General features: G+C 32.9%; 1 protein-coding gene across 1 annotated transcript; it reads left to right on the forward strand.

Annotated features, from left to right (window-relative positions):
* Window positions 1-5,767: 5,767 nt before the first annotated feature.
* On the forward strand, window positions 5,768-19,431 carry Terb2 (telomere repeat binding bouquet formation protein 2). The gene is made up of 7 exons (XM_026389760.1): window positions 5,768-5,831; window positions 5,943-6,024; window positions 6,882-7,021; window positions 9,225-9,286; window positions 12,548-12,621; window positions 17,356-17,444; window positions 19,289-19,431. The coding sequence occupies exons 1-7, from the start codon at window positions 5,768-5,770 to the stop codon at window positions 19,429-19,431; spliced, it is 654 nt and encodes a 217-aa protein (XP_026245545.1).
* The last annotated feature ends 1,427 nt before the right edge of the window (window positions 19,432-20,858 follow it).

Consider the following 20,858-nt stretch of genomic DNA (forward strand, 5'->3'; position numbering starts at 1 on the left):
CTGTCTCAGGCTCTGAAGCTACTGGGATTACAGGCATGTGCCACCATACCCAGTGAGGCAGTTGTAGCTTCTAAAAGCTCTCAGGTGATTCTAATGTGTGGCTAGGGCAGAAAATCACTGAGCTAAGATAACACACTTTATTTTTAAAAACTTTTTATTTTAAAAATAATTCAAATTTAGGGATAGGATATACCTTAGTGGTAGAGTACTTACCTAGCATGTGTGAAGCCCTGGTTTTAATTTCTAGCACACTACACACACACACACACACACACACACACACACACACACACACATATTCAAACTTACAAAAAAGTTGTACATGTGAATGATAAATTCCCATGTTTTCCATCTAGACTCAGCAATTATTAAGATTTTGCCACATTTTCTGGCCTCTCTCCTCCACATCCATCCCATATGATTTTGTGCATGTATATAGGTAACTATTATTCATTTATTTCTGCTGAACCACTTTATATTAAATTGCAGGCACTGTAATTCTTATTCCTTATACTAGCAAGTATCTCCTAAGAACCAGGTATTCTCTTACCTAAGCACAGTACTAAATTATGAAATTTAGAAAATTGATCATTGACACAATACTAGTAGCTAGCATATAGTCCATATTAAATAAGTATTTTTAATGGCAGAATTTTAGGCACTTGGTAAAGAATTTCAAGTACCATGACAAAAAAAGAGGGTCTAGTGCTTTGTTAGAATTCTAAATAATTGGTATCTAAAGTCTGTTTTGAGGATAGACAAGTGCTAGAGTTTAGAGAAAAATATACCACAGTGAATCTCACCATTATCTCATCCACAAGACACTAATTTAAAAAAAAAAAAAAACAACCTACAAGTAAAAAGCAGGAAAGATCGGTAGAGTAAAGGGAAGGGAACGAGGGGGAGGAGGGCAGGGAAGGGGAAATACTGGGGGCTGAATTAGAACAATTTATATTCCATTTTTTTATAATTGTAATATATTCTATTGTCATACATAACTAAAAAGAACCAATTAAAAGTAATCAACAGAATAGGACAAAATTCTATGGAAAAGTTGAGTAAGTTGGAAATAGTGAAGGATGAATAGGTATGAAAATATTTTAATCTAAATTTGGAAAATAACGTCTTTAAAATGAATATTTATATAATAATGGTTGCATAATGATATTAATCAGAAATTAACAAACTGTATACTTACAGTGAGAAAATTTTACAGGATAGGAATTATACTGCAAAAATGCTTTTTTTTTAAAGAAAAAAAAAAGAATTTTTTTAAATGACCAGAGGAATAACAACAGACTGTAGGCATACACATATGTTCCACTATTTGTAGGTATTTACCTTAATACTTTCTCTGACATAATAATCTCAGCTCTCTAGTATTTTGTTTTCTAGAAAAAAACTTCAGACAAATACCTCTAATAAACATAGAAGCAAAATTCTCAATAAAATTCTGGCAAATCAAATTCAGAAACATATCAAAAAGATAGTACACCACGATCAAGTGGAATTCATCCCAGGGATGCAAGGTTGTTTCATCATACGGAAATCAATAAATGTAATTCATCACATCAATAGACTCAAAGGTAAGAATCATATGATCATCTCAATAGACGCAGAAAAAGCAATTGAGAAAATAGAGCACCCCTTCATGTTCAAAACACTAGAAAAATCAGGAATAACAGGAACATATTTCAACATCGTAAAAGCTATCTCTGCTAAGCCCCAGGTCAACAACATTCTAAATGGAGAAAAATTGAAGGCATTCCCTATAGAAACTGGAACAAGACAGGGATGCCCTCTTTCACCACTTCTACTTAACATAGTTCTTGAAACACTGGAGCAATTAGACAGATGAAAGAAATTACAGGGATATGCAGAGGAAAAGAAGAACTTAAATTAGCACTATTTGCTGATGATATGATTCTTTACCTAGAAGACCCAAAAAAGTTCCACTAGAAAACTTCTTGATTTAGTAAATGAATTCAGCAAAGTATCAAGATATAAAATCAACACCCACAAATCAAAGGCATTTCTGCATATCAGTGACAAATCCTCTGAAAGGGAAATGAGGGAAACTACTCCATTTACAGTAGCCTCAAAAAAAAAAAAAACCGAAAAACAAACAAACAACAACAACAAAAACCTTCAGAATGAACTTAACAAAAGAGGTAAAAGATCTAAACAATGAAAACTACAGAATGCTAAAGAACGAAATCAAAGAAGACTTTAGAAGATGGAAAAATCTACCTTGCTCTTACATAGGCAGAATTAATATTATCAAAATGACCATACTACCAAAAGCACTATACAGATTTAATGCAATTTCAGTCAAAATCCCAATGGAATTCCTCATAGAAATAGAAAAAGTAATCATGAAATTCATCTGCAAAAATAAGAGACCCAGAATAGCTAAAGAAATCCTTAGCAGGAAGAGTGAAGCAGGTGGCATCACTATACCAGACCTTAAGCTATACTACAGAGCAATAGTAACAAAAACAGCATGGTATTGGCACCAAAACAGACTGGTAGATCAATGGTACAGAATAGAGGACACAGAGACTAACCCACAAAATTACAATTATATTAGACAAAGGTGCCAAAACATACATTGGAGAAAAGATAGCCTCTTCAACAAATGGTGTTAGGAAAACTGGAAATCCTTATGCAACAAAATGAAATTAAACCTCTATCTCTCACCATGCACAAAACTCAATTGAAAGTGGGATCAGGATTTAGGAATTAACCAGAGACCCTGTGTCTAATAGAAGAAAAAGCAGGCCCTAATCTTCATCATGTTGGATATGGCCTCAACTTCCTTCATAAGACTCCTCTAGCGCAAGAATTAAAAATCAAGAATCAGTAAACGGGATGTAATAAGTTTCTTCTCAGCAAAAGAAACAATCTGTGAGGTTAATAGAGAGCCTACATCTAGGAGCAAATTTTTACCCCTCACACATCAGATAGAGCACTAATCTCTAGGGGATATTTTTAAGTTCTGTACTAAACTTAAAAAGCTAAACACCAAAAACAACAACAATAAAACAACAACAACAAAAACCAACAACCAACCAAACAACAACAACAACAACAAAACAAATAACCCAATCAGTAAATGGGCCAAGGACCTTAATAGACACTTCTCAGAAGAGGATATACAATCAACAAATATATGCAAAAATGTCCATCTCTAGCAATTAGAGAAATGCAAATCAAAACTAAGCTAAGATTTCATCTCACTCCTGTCAGAATGGCAGTTATTATGAAGACAAACAACAATAAGTGTTGGCGAGGATGTGGGAAAAAAAGGCACACTCATACACTGCTGGTGGAACTGCAAATTGGTACAGCCAATATGGAAAGCAATATGGAGATTCCTTGGAAATCTGGGAATGGAACCACCATTTGACCCAGCTATCCCTCTCCTTGGTCTATACTCAAAGGACTTAAAAACAGCATACTACAGAGACACAGCCTCATCAATGTTTATAGCAGCACAATTCACAATAGCTAAACTGTGGAACCAACCTAGATGCCCTTTAGTAGATGAATGGATAAAAAATGTGGCATATATAACAGTTTTACTCAGCAATAAAAGACAATACAATCATGGCATTACAGGTAAATGGATGGTGTTGGAGAAGATAATGCTAAGTGAAGTTAGCCAATCCCCAAAAAACAAATGTCAGGAGTCTGATTTATAGTGGGGTAGGGAGGGGGAGCATGGGAGGAATAGAGAAATTCTAGATAAGGCAGAGGGGTGGGAGGGGAAGGGAGGGGGCAGGGGATTGGAAATGATGGTGGGATGTGATGAACATCATTATCCAAAGTACATATATAAAGACACAACTTGGTGTGAATATACTTTATATACAACCAGAGTTATGAAAAAGGTGCTCTATATGTGTAATATGAATTGTAATGCATTCCACTGTCATAAATAAAAAAATTAATTTAAAAAAGAAGAAAATGGATGTTCTTTTTTTGTTGTTGTTTTCAAATGACCAGGGGACTAACAACAGACTGTAGGTAAACTCATATGTTCCACTATTTGTAGGTATTTACCTTAATACTTTCTCTGACATACAACCCCAGCTCTCTAGCATTTGTAATATTAATATTGATGACCCACATTTATTTTCCCACAGTTTTTTAGATGATTGGTTATTCTGTAATGAATAATTTGATCAATCCCTTTACATAGAACCCAGAATGCAACTAAAGGCATAATTCTTACTAATTAGTATAAACTGTAAAACACCAATATGTGACTCCTTGCTGGAAACAGACTGTGTTTTACTTTTCATAGCATTCACAAGAATACTGTTCACAAGGACTATGCTATATATTGTATCTCAGGCTACAAGAGATGAAGCTGAGAGCAATGATAACATCTTTCATGATTCAGAAGGTAAAAGAGGTCCCAGTCAATGTTAGGATTCGCTTAAGTGAGAACGTCAAAAGAGAATTGCTTGGGCCTATAGTTGTGGCTCAGTGGTAGTGCACTTTCCTACCATGTGTGAGGCACTGGGTTTGATCCTCACACCACATAACAAGAAAAAATAAACAAATAAAATAAAGGTTAAAAAGAGAGAGAGAGAGACAGACAGACAGAATGCCTCACACTTTTCTTGAAATAATTGGGCTTTTAGAAAAACAATAATAATGTAATTGTACAGTTGTATAACATAGTTGAGATACAGAAGAAAAAAAGCCAACAAAAGTGCAGTACCAGATAGTTCCAGGGAAAGAGAGGATCTGGATAAGTTAATTTTCCAGATGGGTAATGATGGCTTATTTAAGGTCAAATATTTATCTACTTTAGATAAAATCTTCCAAAATTGCTGTATTTTCTTATCTCAAAAATTTACAATTTAGCCGGGTGCAATGGTGCACGCCTATAATCCCAGCAGCTCAGGAGGCTGAGGCAGGAGGATGGTGAGTTCAAAGCCAGCCTCATCAATGATGAGGTGCTTAGCAACTCAGTGAGACCCCATTTCTAAATAGAATACAAAATAGGGCTGGGGATGTGGCTCAATGGAGAGAATGTGGAGAATGTCAACAAAACCAGAAGTTTGTTCTTAGAAAAAGCTAATAAAATTGACAAACCTCTGATGAGATTAGGAAATTAAAAAAAGATAAAAATAATATAAAAAAAGAACAAAAAATCATGCCTACAGAGCTTGCAGACATTAAAAAAGATAAGAAGAAATTTTAGGATAATTTTTTTATCAACGATTTTGAAATTTTTATTAAAGGGATCCAACATCAGAAAACCAAAACTGACATAATGGGAGGGAGAACTAACTGTAAGAGGAAAAACACCTTATTTTCAGAAAACTGGAAATTTGAGCACTGGTGCTATTTGTATTAAAGAAAAAATTTTAAAGTTGTGGTAATAGTATTGTGGCTTTTTTTTTTTTAAGTCTTCTTCATCTTTTGAGATACAAAGTGAAACACTTATAAATGAGATGATAAAATGAGTTTTGCTTCAGAATAATACTGGATGCCGCAGAACTTGAGCCGTCGCCTGTAAGAAGCCAATACTTGATCAACACTTAGTGTTTAAAACTTACCAGCGACTGCAACCTTCCGGTCGCTCCCGTACCTCAGCGGTCGGGTACTGAACCTCCTGGCGGCGCTCACTTCAGGCGCGTCCCGCCCTTTGCTCTTGGGAACCAATCATCGAGCTCAGCTGGGGACCTGGGACCAATCAGCGATCTCAGCTCCGGCCCCTTCCCCAGGTCCTCGACGGGGAGGCAGCGCCATGTTTCAAGGGCAGAGCGGTTGGTTTAGCGGTAGCGTCAGCCGAGAGCTGAGGCAGTTTTGGGGTAGGAAGATGGGTGCAAGAGGTGCTTGAGGCGGGGAGAGGAGCACCTCTCCTCCTGATGCCTCGGTCCTAGCGTGCCTGCTGGGCTTATCCTCTGCTTTTGTCTCCATAGTGGCCGAAGGGGGAACAGTCAGCGACTCGCGGGCCGCAGACTTCTTGTTCAGTTGTGACGCCTCGCACCCAGACACCCTGAGGTACCTGAGAGCCGCCTGGCAGTGCCTCTTGTCACGACGAGCCCAGGGATGGAAGTTGCAGCCCGCTAATAAATATCTATGATAGAGGGAGACTGGAAACAGTTTTAGATGTAATTGTTTTTCATCCTCAAGGCCCTTGTCTTTGGAGGTCTCTGATTACCTGGCTCATTTGCCTGGACCGTCACAGTAGCTTTCCAAGAGCTTCCTTTGCCTGGAATCTGTCCTCCAAAATCTCCTTTCGCGTTGCTCCCACATTATGTTTGTAAAGCAGAGATCTGCTCACGGGCCTCCCCACCTCTATTCCCCTTCTCCCTTCCTGATTACCTACTGATTTAGATTTTTGGCTAGAGCCCACCTTGTTTATTTCCCAGTTTCTCCCTCATTCCTTCCATAAGTCCAGTCTAAGGTGTCACTGTGCCTTCGTGTTTGTCATTCTTTTTTCTCTAATGCCCTTCCTCTTCTTTCCACCTTTTTACAGATCTAGGAAGGATGTTGCTTTCTATATGTGAAGGCTTCCCTGACTGCCTGCCCACACCCTACCTCCGAATTAACTAAGTTCTTTACAGCAAAGACTATGGGTAAAATTTGCAGGCTGCTGGCTCTCAATCCACTGATTATGTCCCGTTAAACAGTATCATCTGAGGTCAAGTTTCTAAATTTATATAATGATTGATGACTTCTCTAAAGCTGAGATTTGTCTAGATGTAGGCCCCCAAATAAGCAATATGCCATGTTTTTCTTTGTCAGGAGGGAAAAAAAATGTAAGTCAGTCTTCTATTGTTTTATTATTTCTTTTGAAAGGTTGAATACATTCTCGTTTATTTTATAATCTAAGTGATTTCCTTTCTTTCTCTTAGAATATATGAAAGCCTTGATTACATAGAAGATAATGCTACAATTTTTCATGCCTACTATCTCTCTGCAGTAGCCAATGCTGAAATTAAAAACTCGGTGGCTTTAGGTCATTTCATTCTTCCTCCTTCATGTCTACAAAAAGGTTAGCAAAGATCTTTCAACCAATCTCTGTTAGCCAAATCCAGCTAATTCCTGCTAGACAGCCAAATTCAACTTACCTTTGTTCTCAAATATTTTTGTTTCGTATCACATAAATGGAAAAACCATGGACTTCAGATGAGATTGCCATGAGTATCTATCCTGGCTTCATTTAGCATTCATACATTCACTGAGTATCTCCTATATGCCAGGTTCCAATGCAGAAACAGGGATTCGGTGGTGAGTAAGGCAGATACAGATCTTGTTCTCAAATGCTCATTGACTAGAATCCAACGGTGAGCATTTAATATTGTCTTCTTTGCTAGTTTTGAATCTTTTCATTATGTTTCTGAATTTTTAAAAGATTCGTTATGAAAATAAACTCATATATTTGTCTTTTTTTATGCTTTCTTTATGCTTTTGTTTCAACACATTTTTATTTCAACACATTTATTTCAACAACCCTTTGATGTAGGAATGGCAAATAAATAAAGTATTTCTGAAATGTTTTCTTTCAGGTTGCCCTGCTTGGAACACCCTTTCTTTTTTGAGTTAACTTTAATATCCCACTTGCATTATTGCCAACTCTTGACCTACATATTACCCAGTAGATATGTGTCTATCTCTGGAAAGACAAATTGAAAGCTGTTTGCAAATTCCCACTGTGGACAGTATTAAAATAAAAGCATGGGGTTGTAGCTCAATGGAAGAGCCTTGCCTAATACCTGTGAGGCACTGGGTTTGATCTTCAGAACCACTTAAAAAATAAAATTTTTATGTCTATGTACAACTTAAAATATTAAAAAACAAATTTTAAAAGTTCAGACATTTTCATAGAAGAGCATTTAGAAATTCCAAAGATTGGCTTCTTCTATACTTGTTGTCCTACTTAGACCTAAGTATAACTTACATTCCCAAATCATTACAAATACTTATACAAATAATGACTAAATAGATTTATTCAAAAACTATTTGTATCAATTAGTGAATACCTAATAAAGAATTTATATTGTAGAATGACTGTCTAATCTGATATAAAATGATCATTTCTATTCTGTCTTTGAAATTAGCATCTTATATTAACATGTTCTTAAATTTTTAAAGATGTATTTTTAAAAAAATTCTAAAAAAATAAAAAAGTATACATATTTATCTACTTGAGTATGGTCTACTGGAAGTGTGAGATGTGAATGTGAACCACATGTGAATTTTAAGTATTTTAGTAGCCACATTAAAAAGAAAAATAAATAGGTGAAATTAATTTTAAGAATATATTTATATGTATTTATATTTTTAAGAGTATTTTATTTAGCCTAACATATCCAAAATGTTGAGGTCTCAATATATAATCAATATAAAATTATTGACATAATTTATTCTTTTTGATCCTTAAAAAATTTGATCTTCAAAATCCAATGTTACTTACAGCACATCTCAATTTGTAGTAGTCATACATGTTAAATACTCAGTTCCTATATTTAGCAACTTGCTACCATACTGGACAGCAAATGTCTACCTTTTTGTTCTCTAGTGGGCTACTTTGGAAACTTTTGAGACTTATTGAAATTATTGAGATTATTGAGGAGATGACGCAGTCCTTTAACATACCAAGTATTGTAAATTTCTGCCTATTAGATATATTTTTTAATCTTTTCCTTTAATAAATTAATTTTTGAAAATCTCTGCTCTACAAACTCCACAATTTTATACTTTTAATTTTGATTAGACAATCATCCTCTTTAATAACATTTGACCTAATAGAGATGCTAACATCTAATGAACAAATATATTCCAGTAGAAAAACAAACAAAAAAAAAACTACAACAATGATTCTCAAAATGCATTGAAATCATTTGGGGAGTTTGTTAGAAATGAAAATTTCTGAGCTGTCCCTTAATGATCTGATTCAATATGAATCACAATATGAGTATTTTAGGTGAGTTTGATACCAGGAAATAAGGCTGACCTAAAAATTTCAAACTTCATGCAAAATTCAGAATTTACTTTTTTTTAAAAATATATATATTTTTTATTTTAGCTGTAGTTGAACACAACATCTTTATTTTATTTATTTATATTTATGTGGTGCTGAGGATCAAACCCAGAGCCTTGCGTGTTCAAGGCGAGTGCTCTACTGCTGAACCACAACCCCAGCCCCCAGAAGTAACTTTAAAAAAATAGTATTGGACTTGTTTTTCTCACCACAGAAATAAGAAGAAAAATTGGTAGTTTTATTTGGGAACAAGACCAGAATTTTCTGATAGAAAAGGTAAGAGTACATTAAAGTAGTTGATTAGAATCTGCAGTATCAAATTTTTCTTAAAGCAGTGTAATTTTAAAAATGTTGACTTGTGATATGTAGTACTTATGAGCCAGATTAAGGAATTTAAAGGGTTTAATTTCATTGAATATTATGTGGTTTGACTTTTTTATAATAGCACATTGTTAAAATTGAGGTATTTTGTAAAAATAAAACTATTAACATAAGAAGTTTGAAAATTTTCTTCAATCAGTAATATCAAGATAACAATAGATGCATGGTATTTTTACCAGTTCCTCACTGCTGGTATCAATTCTGATTTATTAATTGTTGAATGTTTTGAGTACCACTCTTCAATAACTGTGCATAATACTGCTTTTTAGTTTTTGCCATCCTGCCTCAAATTTACCTTTTGACTTCAAAGTCTTTATGCAGTTGCTAACTTTGGATAATTTGAGCATCGAAAAGAATAATGACAATAATAAATTATGATACATTAAATAAAAAAGAATCCTTTAGTCCGTAATGATACTCCAAAAACAGAAAAAGAAAAAGGACAAAAGGAAGACAAGGGAGGAAGAAAGGAAGAATGGGTAGAAAGAAAGAAGGAAAGAAATGCTGGGATAAGGAACATTTTCATTACAGAATAATAATAGCTAAAAAATATAGGAGGGATGACAGCAGAGAAAAATCCTGATTTTATAGCCTCAAGCTAATAATCAATCTTGGCAAGGGTCATTAAATGATGCTAAAACCATGATCTCAAATTGTCATCCAGAGATTACTTATTAATTTTAAAGGCAAGCAATGAATTTTTTAAATGGACATATCTGGAAGATAATACCTTATCAAGTTCAGCATCACCAATATTGGAATAACCTCTCATTATGTTCAGTCTGGTGTGATTTAAGTATACAGTATTAGTTGTGTAGCATTCTTGTTCAAAGCATTTAATCTGAATCTAATTCAGGGTTAATCAAACAAATCCAGAATATGGATTATATACTTTGAGTCAACTAACTGACCTGGACTCTTTACACAGTCATAAAAAACAAAAAAGGCAAGAAGACTGTTCTATATTGATCCAACAACCAAATGTGATATTTAAACTCAATTGGCTTTTGTATTTAAAATTTTTTAATTTTAATATGACAACAGAATGCATTGCAATTCATATTACACATATAAAGCACAACTTTTCATATCTCTGGTTCTACACAAAGTAGAGTCACATCCTTTGTGTCTTCATACATGTACTTAGGGTGGATTTTGTATTTTTGAAAACAACAACAGGAAGGTTGTAAAAGGCATCTTGAGAGCAACTAGAAAAATTTTTTGATGGACTAAAAAATAATATCAAATTAATATTAATTTTCTTAAGTATGATAATACATTTTTAAAGAAAATTAATGTTAGGTACTGAGGAATGTAAATGTCACAATTTCTACCAATTTTTATCCAATGGTCCAGCTAAAATATAAAAAAGAGAGGGTACTCAGTGTGGCAAAAATCTAAATCTAGATGAAAGGTATGTAGTATTATACTGTTTTTAAAGTTTTGGGTAAGTTAAAATTTTTTCACAATAAAAAGGAATAAAATCTTTATAATTTGCCCAAAGCCAAGTGATTGACTTATATATTTTGCTGGGCTCAAAGTAACCGAGCCGCACTTATAGGTTCAAACAGGAACTCCTTTATTGCCCGAACTCCACCGGCACTCCACGGCGCACTCCCTGGGAACTCTCTCCGCCCTCTCTGGGGCTCCATGGGAACTCCACTGGAACTCAAAAGTAGCGGGCGCCGGAGGCAGCAGGAGCAGCCCTATTGCCGGATCCGCCAGACAGCAAGGGTCTATATACAACTGAAAGCACAGCCTGTTTCAATCCAGCATTATCCAGTCACAGCAATTATACACACCTTAACTTAATTATCATCATCTTAATGGCAGCACCTCTCAACCACTCCTTCTGGCAAAATGCCATGTGCCATCCTGACTCGGCTGTGGCTCTCAACAATATTTCATATTCCTTTTAATTTTTTTTCTCAAACTGTCATCATCTGAAAATAATAGTTCTTTCAGTTTCTTTGGCTAGGAAGTAATAGTGTGTTGTACTAAAGATGAAAATACCCAATCTTTGACTTGTTTCCAAGAAGATGAGTGAAGATGGAATGGTTATTATTGGACAAAGTATTGAGTAACAGATTCATAGAGCTTAAAATAACCTTAAAGATCATTAATTTTTAGTTTTACAAATAAGAAAACTTATTACAAATAAAAAAACTTATTGCAAATAGGAAAACAGAAAGAAAAGACCTGTTTTAGTTCACATAACCATATGTTAGCAAAAGTGGAACCAAATTTCTTAGCTTCAACCCAATCCAATGTTTTTACAGCTAAAAACAGTATAACATGTTTTATTGGCTGTTGACTAGAAATTATATTATTATAAAGGATTTTGTCAATTCTTTGAAAGTATTGATCAATTTTGCCAATTAAAATGATTAAAACAGAGAACATATAAGTAAAATGTACTTTATCAAATGGGAACAACAAGGATAAGTCTGGAAAGTAATTTGGGGAATAGTAGTATTGTTTGGAGTAGATTTCTGATGTAAATATAGAAATTTCCTAATGATATATTAGGTAAATACACTATTTAATAGATATCAGTACCTGAGTCACTTTCACAAAATCTTTTGGAAAACCTTAGTATAATTTTAGTTCTTTTACAACTCTAAAGCTGACTATTGTCACTTCTACATAGAAACATATTTGTTCAGCATTCTTGTTTTTGATTTATAGCTTACAGGAAGTCCAGGATTAAGTCAAGATTTTAAGAAAAATTAGTAACACTTTTCTTTCTTTATTTTTATTACTAAAAAGTAATATGATCATATTAGAGAAAATTTTAAAAATTTAAAAATAGAATAACATTATTCTCACTCATTTACTCACTTAATAAATTATAGCTGGTATTTTAAAAGTTCTGGTTTCCTTATATCTCTAAAAATATGTCATATAGTTGTATACATGTATGTACAAAATTTTGTAGGTTTCTCCAACAAACTAAATTGAATGGACCTAAAGTATAAATATTTTATGATTCTTGAAATATATATATATATGTACATATATATGTATATGTACATATATATATGTGTGTGTGTATTCAAGAGTGATATATATAAATTTTTTTCTTTTTTTTTTAAGTATTGATTGGATCATTGGTGTGCTGAATTTTAAAAATGTGATTTCTTTTGCTATCTGCAGCCTGAGGAAATAGCATCAAATAAAATAAAAATCAGTGAACTAGCAACAGAGAACAAAAAAGAATTATCCAAAAGGTATTGAATTTGTATACTTCACTGATACTCAATTCAATCTTTGAGCAGTAATTGTGTTTCTATTTAATTTTCACAGTCTTCCTATGAGATTGGTATTGTCATTATTACCATTCCTATTTACAGAAAATTAGATAATTTTCCCAAAGTTTTAAGTGGGGTAGAAGTAAGATTTGCACTGGGTCAGCTTAATTACAGAGCCTGTGTTTAGTTATTCTGCTATACTATTCTTGCAGAAAGGAAACAAAGATTTTATGAAAGTTATAATAACAGTTACATTAATATTACTTTTTAGTTATTAGGGATTGAACCCCGGGCCTCATATATGTTAGGTAGGTGATCTAAGCTATCTCCCCAGCAATTTTTATATTTTATATTGAGATAGTGTCTTCCTAAATTGCTCAGATTGACCTTGAACTTAGATTCTCCCACCTCAGCTGTTTTAGCCTTCCTATTTTAGCTGAGATTACAAGCATGCACCACCACATCCAGCAGTTACATTATTATTTAAATGAAAATACACTAAATATTAGCAGTACTTTGAAAGCTGTGAGTGATTTCCCTCCCTTCTTTCCAAATTGTTTATAATGTGGTGACTTCAACTTAAGAAATCAAATTTAAAAAGACAATCAAACATAGACTTACCAAATCTAGTACAAATCTGAGAGGCTCCATCAATGCAGACTCATTCATGATCTAGTCCTAATTCAATATTTTCCAATTCTGTGGTTTTCAAATACTCATGGAGAATATTATTTAAAAATCTGGTATTTTACTGCTGAAATAAAAATGATCAAATAGTAGTTTCTTTACATGAAACTTAATGGCTTAATTTATATATTTTTTCAATTTTAACTTTTCTTCCCATTAATGTTAATTTTCTTAATATGCAGAGAAGTCTTATAAGTCTGGGGAAAATATGTCCAATCCAAAAACAAAAATTTAAAAAGGATATCAATTATGAATGATTATGAATTATGAATTATTATAAATTAGGTTGTTGTCTGCCTAGAGCCTTTTCTTTGTGAAACCACCAGAGGGTGCAGTATGAACATAAATAAAATATACCCTGAGCCTACCTATGAAGCCTTTATTTTATTGGAATACTATTAGTGATATTGAACACTTACTAAATGGGTAAACCCTTATTTAACACTTGATAAATACAAGATACTGGTGAGCTAAGCAGGTTACAGAATTTTATTTGATTCTCATAACTTTATGAGAGAGATAAATACTATTAGCCTCATTTAAAACTGAGAAAATGGTTTCAGAGCTAATTTCTCCTGTTTCATTCAAGGAGTGGAATTGAATGTAAGACCAAGTCTAGCTGATCCAGAGTCCATACTCTTAACCACTATGCTATTTTCCCTTCCCCAAATGTTTCCCAAATCTGAAACTTGCATAAGCTTTTATTTATTGTTTGTTTTTAGTTGTTATTATAAATGTAATGCATATAATTTGCCAAAATAGGAAATATGGAAAAGACTAAAGAAAATTTGAATTACGATCAATGCCACCATTCATTAGTACCTTTCTTGCCAATTTTATGCAAATATACGCAGTTTTAATAGAGTTGAGGTCATTCTGCATAGGTAGTTTGACTCTTGATTTTACATTTAGTATTCTACAGGCAGCTCCCATGTTGAAAATACTTATTGATATTATGACTTATAATGGCTGCATATGATATTTCATATTGTTTAACCATCTTTTTGTTAATTTATTTTAATTATTCACAATTTCTCTCTTTTATGACAATTTCACAAACATCTTTTGAAAATAAATCTTGCTATATCTATTTGTATACTACAAATATATATAATTATTTGTAAATTAAAATAAATTTTGCTTTACTTTTTATAATTTTCTTATTGTAAATTCTCAGATATGAAATTTAAGATATAGAGATATGAAAATAGATAGATAGACAGATATTGGGGATTTAACTTAGGAGTGCTTTACTACTGAGTCATGTCCCCATCCCTTTTTATTTTATTTGACACAGGGCCTCAACTAAGTTGCTGAGGCTAGCCTTGAACTTGTGATCTCCTGCCTCAGCCTCCCAAGTTGCTTGGATTGCAGGCATGCACCAGCACCCTTGGCTGAGATATAATTATTTTTAAAGACCATGATGAATATTGCCAGTTGCTTCCCACAAAAGTACAAATTTAAACTGTTACCATTGTGGTCTCACCACATCTTTACCAGTATTGAGTATCAATAAGAAGCCTTGTGCTAATAGATGAAAATGTCATCTTGTTTTAATTCACATCTTTCTTTGATTGCTAATTGGTTTGAACCTCTTCTCGTTTGTTTTCTAGCATTTTGAATTTCCTTTTCTGTGGCTTATTTTTAAACTTTCTCCATTTTTCTATTGAGGATCTTATTGTTTTTTCTTATCAACTTGTCTTTTATAATAGCTATATTATTCTTTTGTCAATTTGATAAATTGTATCTTCGGTTTATTGACTTGTTCTTTTTTGGAGATGCTCATTTTTAGTTTCTACATCATTAATCACTATTCTTATCTTCTTCTGTTGCTTCTATATTCAGAAAAGCCTTTCCAATTCAGAGATCAAATAGGTTTTAGATTCTGCAGATATTTATTTTGGTGTATAGTATGAGGTGAAGATCTAATTTTATTTTTGTTTTGCAAGTAACATTTCCTCCAGTTGTGATCTTCCTGTCTCAGCTGTCTCTTGAATAGCTGGTATTATAGGCATGAGCTACCAGGTCTGGCCTCCTCCAGTTTTTTAAAAAATAAATCTGTTTCCTACTTGTGTGTGATTTCCCTTTGTCATGTTTTTTTAAATATATATGAAGATCTATTTTATTTATTTATTTTATATTATTGTGGTGTTGGGAATTGAACCCAGGGCCTTACATATGCTAGGGGAGTGCTTTACCATTGAGTTACACCCTTCACCATGAAGATCTATATTTAAACTATGTGTTTTATTCCATTAATAGAATAGGTGCTAAATTAGATAACTTTATTTATGTATTTTAATACTTGACAAAGTATTAAAACCAAGACTCATTACTCCTTAAAAAAATAATTTCCTTAGCTATGTGCATTTACTTATTATTACTGTTTTTCTTTTTTTTGGATGATATATTTACATGGTTTGAAATCCAAGATATGTAAAAAGGGGTACTAGAAAAATATACTGACTACTATAGAAGCAATCAATATTATCATATATATTTATATATATGTGTGTATATATATAAATAAATTAGCAAATTCATCTAAATTTATTTCTTTTTTTCTTTTTTTCTCTACAAACACTGTTTTGCACCTTGTATTCTTTTTCACTTACAATGTATCTTGGAGGTGATTTCATATTACAACATAAAAAGCTTTTTCACTTTGTACAGTGTAATAATTCATTATATGATTTCACCATAGTTAAATAGTCTTCTATTTTAATAGACTTCTAGATAATTTCTAATTTGCTATTAAAAACAGTGTTTTGGCACTATTTGTAGTCATTTTGCATGTCTGCATATATCTGTAGGATAGTTTCTTAGAAGAAAAATTACTAGGTCAAAAGGCATGTATCTTTGATAGTTCTTATCAAATTGCCTTGAATAGAAGTTAAACCAATTTACATTTCTACTTTTGTATACAAAGATGGTTTAGTCTCAGACTTTTCTAAGAACACAATTTTGTTTTATTTGAAGGATCTCATCTAAGTGATACATAGTTTCCATTGGAAGAACTTAAGTGAAATCTAAATTTTTAAAATTTGAAAATAATACTTTTACTATTAATTTAGTTTTATACTTTTAGAAAATAAATTTAATTAATAAAGTTAGGGATAACTCCATTTATTAATTATTCTTAATTACTAAGGTTTTAATTTTCCTACTATTTATTATCTATTGGATATATGTAGTCTAAGTATGATAAGTGCTGTTATTTGTATAGTTAGCAAATAGGATATTTGCTGGTGTGTACCAGTAGTCCCAGAAGTTTGGAAGACTGAGGCAGGAGGATCACTTGATTCTAAAAGTTTAAGGTTTGACTGGGTGATATAGTCATACCTCATCTCAAAAAAAAAAAAAGATATTTCACTTGAAAACATTTCAGCTTTTACAAAATTAAAATAAGGGGTTGGGATTGTGGCTCAGTGGTAGAGCGTTTGCCTAGCATGTGTGAGGCACTGAGTTTGATCTGTAGCACCACATAAAAATAAATAAATAAAATAAAGGTATTGTGTCCATCACAACTAAAAAAAAATTCTAAAAATTTAAAAATCTAATTATGCAACATGACCACATAAACATGATTAAATTTTTTTTTTTTGGTACCAGGAATTGAACCCAGGAGTGCTTAATCACTGAGCCATGTCCATAGCCCTCCCCATCTTTTTAAATATTTTATTTAGAGACAAGGTCTCACTGAGTTGCTTAGGCCCTCAGCCTCCTGAGCCAGATTTAATTTTTGTAAACTGAAAAATCACTTCAAGAATCTTATAGTCTTCCCAGACATTTTTTTTTAAATTTGGTATTGTGAAGTGTGAAAATACTAGTAAATAGTATCTATATTATTTGAATGCTGAATAACAAAGGTGCTGTAATCATTTAAAATAGAGTACTGTGTTTTCTTTTGCTGATAGCATAGCTAAACATATATTTTTAATTATAAAGAATTATTGAATGATTGTGCTTCAGGGATATATATAAAATGTCATATATATATGGCTTACTGTATGTTTCACTTTACAGCATAGAAAAGAATTTTATAAGGACTCCAGTTGTAGAAAAGCAAATGTACTTCCCTCTTCAGAATTATCCAGTGAACAACATGGTAACAGGTGACTTAAAACTTAGAGTAAACCCAGCTAGAAAAGAAATAAGGAAATAGTGTTTAGAATAAAGCTGCTGTTGTAATTCAAATGCCTAATAAGTAAGAGCTCTAAATTATATGTGATAATGGAAGAGATATTGTCTACATATTAAATAAATTAACCTGCAAAATTAATCCAAGGATAGGTCTCATATTTTGTGCTAGAACAGTGGTCTCTAGGTAGGGTAAATACAGTCCCAACTTATGCTTGTTTTCAGGCATCAGTTTTGTTTGTTTGTTTGTTTTGTTTTGTTTTATTTGCAGTCTGGGGATCAAACCCAGGGCCTGCGAATGTTTGGCATCAGTTTGTATTTTCAAGTATCCCAGTTTGGAATTATGTGGAAAACCCCAATAATAATTTTCTTTCAGGGTCTGATGAAACCTAGGCCCCTTTCTTTATCATGCTTGTGTGTAGGCATGTGTGTGTGTGCTTGCACACATATACACTACAGACTTTATACAAAATTTAAGAAGATTCAGAGATGCCCAGAAGTCTATTCAGAGATCACTCAGTCTCCTACCTGAGTGTTCCACAAAAAGGAAAGTCAGCTAACAAGTTGAACTTGAGAAGGTGATGAGAGGATAGAACTAACGGAACCAGTTGAAAAGTGGCCACTGGTATTTGAATAGTTTTGAGTGAGGCAGATATTTTCTTCCACATTTTTATTTGGTGCATTAGAGGTAGATATTTGTATACTTTTATCTGGGCAGTACTCAGTGAGGTTACTGATGGTTATTTTTAAAACAGCAATTTTATATGGTTGGATTCATAGTTAACTTATTAACTACAAATTTCTTATTTAAAACAAAGTAGGTATAGATATCCTGTTAAGCTAGATGGTAGTGTTTTTTTAAATTCAATTATACTTATACCAGAATTTTTTCACTTTTTAAGTGTTTACTTTAAGTTAGATTTCAATTTTAGTATAAATCACAAAATTTGCATGACACATAAAATATAATCACTCAAATAGTAAGCGATTGCTATCAAATTTTTGCTATTGAGTCCTTAAGCTCTTTCCATTTGGGCTGGATTTCTTTTTTTGTTTTTTTATTTTGATAGTAATATCTTTTTCAGATTATTATGACATCAAATTGCTCACACCATAACTTTTCTTGACTGAGCAATAATGTCAATTTTCCCATTAAATTTTTTTTAAATAAACCTTTCTTCCACTATTTGTTTTTTTTTTAAAGAGAGAGAGAGAGAGAGAGAGAGAGAGAGAGAGAGAGAGAATTTATTAATATTTATTTTTTTAGTTCTCGGCGGACACAACATCTTTGTATGTGGTGCTGAGGATCCAACCCGGGTCGCACGCATGCCAAGCACGCTACCGCTTGAGCCACATCCTCAGTCCCCCCCATTAAATTTTTACAAAGACTGTTGTCTTAGTGTTAGCAGTGCAGGAAAAGTTGTCTGTTCTAATAGGAAAGATATGCTGTTTGTGCTGTTGGTAGCTAGTTAAATAGATAGTTCTAAGTGACTATCCTTTAAATCAGTTATTCCCAGTTATTTTGGTTTAAATGCGTATATGTTCCAGTCCCAATCTGGACATGACACTGTTACTAGTCAAAGTGACTTATCAATTATCTATGTTTTAAAGGATGATAGGAGGTTGGGGTGGGGGAACTATGTTCCTGATAATGATCAGGTTTGGTGGAGAATCTTCTCACTGGTATTATTTCTTCCTTTTAGTTCTTTCATCAAGTCACTTTTTAAAAATTATAACTTTAATAAATCAAAGACAATGAAAAGCATAAAGTATGATAAGATTTCAAATGCAAGTTTATATGTATTTTCTTATTTTGTAGGTTATATATCAATTGATGCTATGGAGAAATTCCTTGGGGAGTTACATGACTTCATTCCTGGAAGCTCAGGATATTTGGCATATCATGTTCAAGATGAAATTAACATGTCTGCTATAAAAAACAAGTTGAAGAGGAAGATTTGAGTTAAAATTTCTCTTGTATACTGGGTATTTATTTTCTATAAAATATTGCCAAAGATGTGCATAATTTAAATACTGCCCTTTAGGTCTGAAGGATGGGGAAATGGGGATGAGTTCTTCTCTTTCTCAACATGTGTCTTTAGGAACTCCAGAATCCTTTTGATGCTGTGTTTGACATTTGGATTGAATTTTTCCCCAGATTGTGTATGTTCACAAATTGAATTCACAGTTGTTAGGGAGTGGTTGTTATTGAAACACACTTCTTCATAAGAAGCGCTCTCTCTCTCTCTCTCTCTCTCTCTCTCTCTCTCTCTCTCTCAAATGTCCTTTTAATTTTAACATTTTATTATATTTTTTCTAGGTTCAATACTGTGAATGCTAAGTTTTATGACTCTGATTCTGATTATATTGATTTTTTGTGAACTAATATTTTAATTCATTCTTATGTGTGAATGGCTTCTGATAATAAATATATCAAAAGTGCATTAATACAGGCTATAAGTATTACATCATCTGAGATGATCCTGCAAGGTACCTTAAAACCCTGTTATGGAAAGTACTGTAGACAACTTCAAGTCCAACTCCTTTACTATTTTTTTTAATGACAAAATGAAGACCTTGAGAAGGGTGTCTTACCAGGGTGACTAAATGTGGGGGAGGGGCTTTCTTAATTTTCCAGGCTAGTGCTTCCCACTCTTCTGCATGGCATGTGCTGTAGCCTCTGTGTCAGGTATTTCTGTGTTGTTTTGTTTTTTGAGACACAGTCACTCTGTATTGCCCAGGCTAGCCTGGAACTTCTGGGCTCAAGTAATCCTTCTGAATCAGTCTTCCAAGTAACTGAGACTACAGGTATGTACTACCACATTAGCTTCTCTGTGTCTCTTAAGTAAATATTGAAATGTAGTGATATCAAGAATTTTTACTGACAGGATCATGCTATGACTCAATTTTCAAGACAGAAAATTCTAACACCACTATTGGCATCAAATTTGAGAATTTTTTTCCCATTTGGTAACGTTTCCTTATTTATATTAACATCTATGGCTGAGTCCTTCTGAACTTGTAAATTTAAAATAACCACACTAAATCTTCTTTTTCTAAAACATATTAAACATTATCTCTCCTGAACAATCTTAAATCACATTCTGTTGATTGTTTCTTACACAGAAATCAAGCTTGAGTCTAGATTTTAAATTAATAGTAAGAGGATTACATAAATTTATACCAAGTTGTGTGCATTGGGATTTCTTGGTAGAGAGTATTAAGTATTTTCCCAACATATGCATGTGCTAATATAGTTAATAAAAACCTAACAAAAACAAAACAGAAGTGTTTCCCAAATAAAAGTGATTAATTTTTAGAGGTATATAGAAAAGCCAAATACAACATACACTCTTGAAATACTGATAGAAGGAATAAAATTAGTTGAC

This window comes from Urocitellus parryii, chromosome 6 (assembly GCF_045843805.1).
Source record: "Urocitellus parryii isolate mUroPar1 chromosome 6, mUroPar1.hap1, whole genome shotgun sequence".
Taxonomy (NCBI): Eukaryota; Metazoa; Chordata; class Mammalia; order Rodentia; family Sciuridae; genus Urocitellus; species Urocitellus parryii.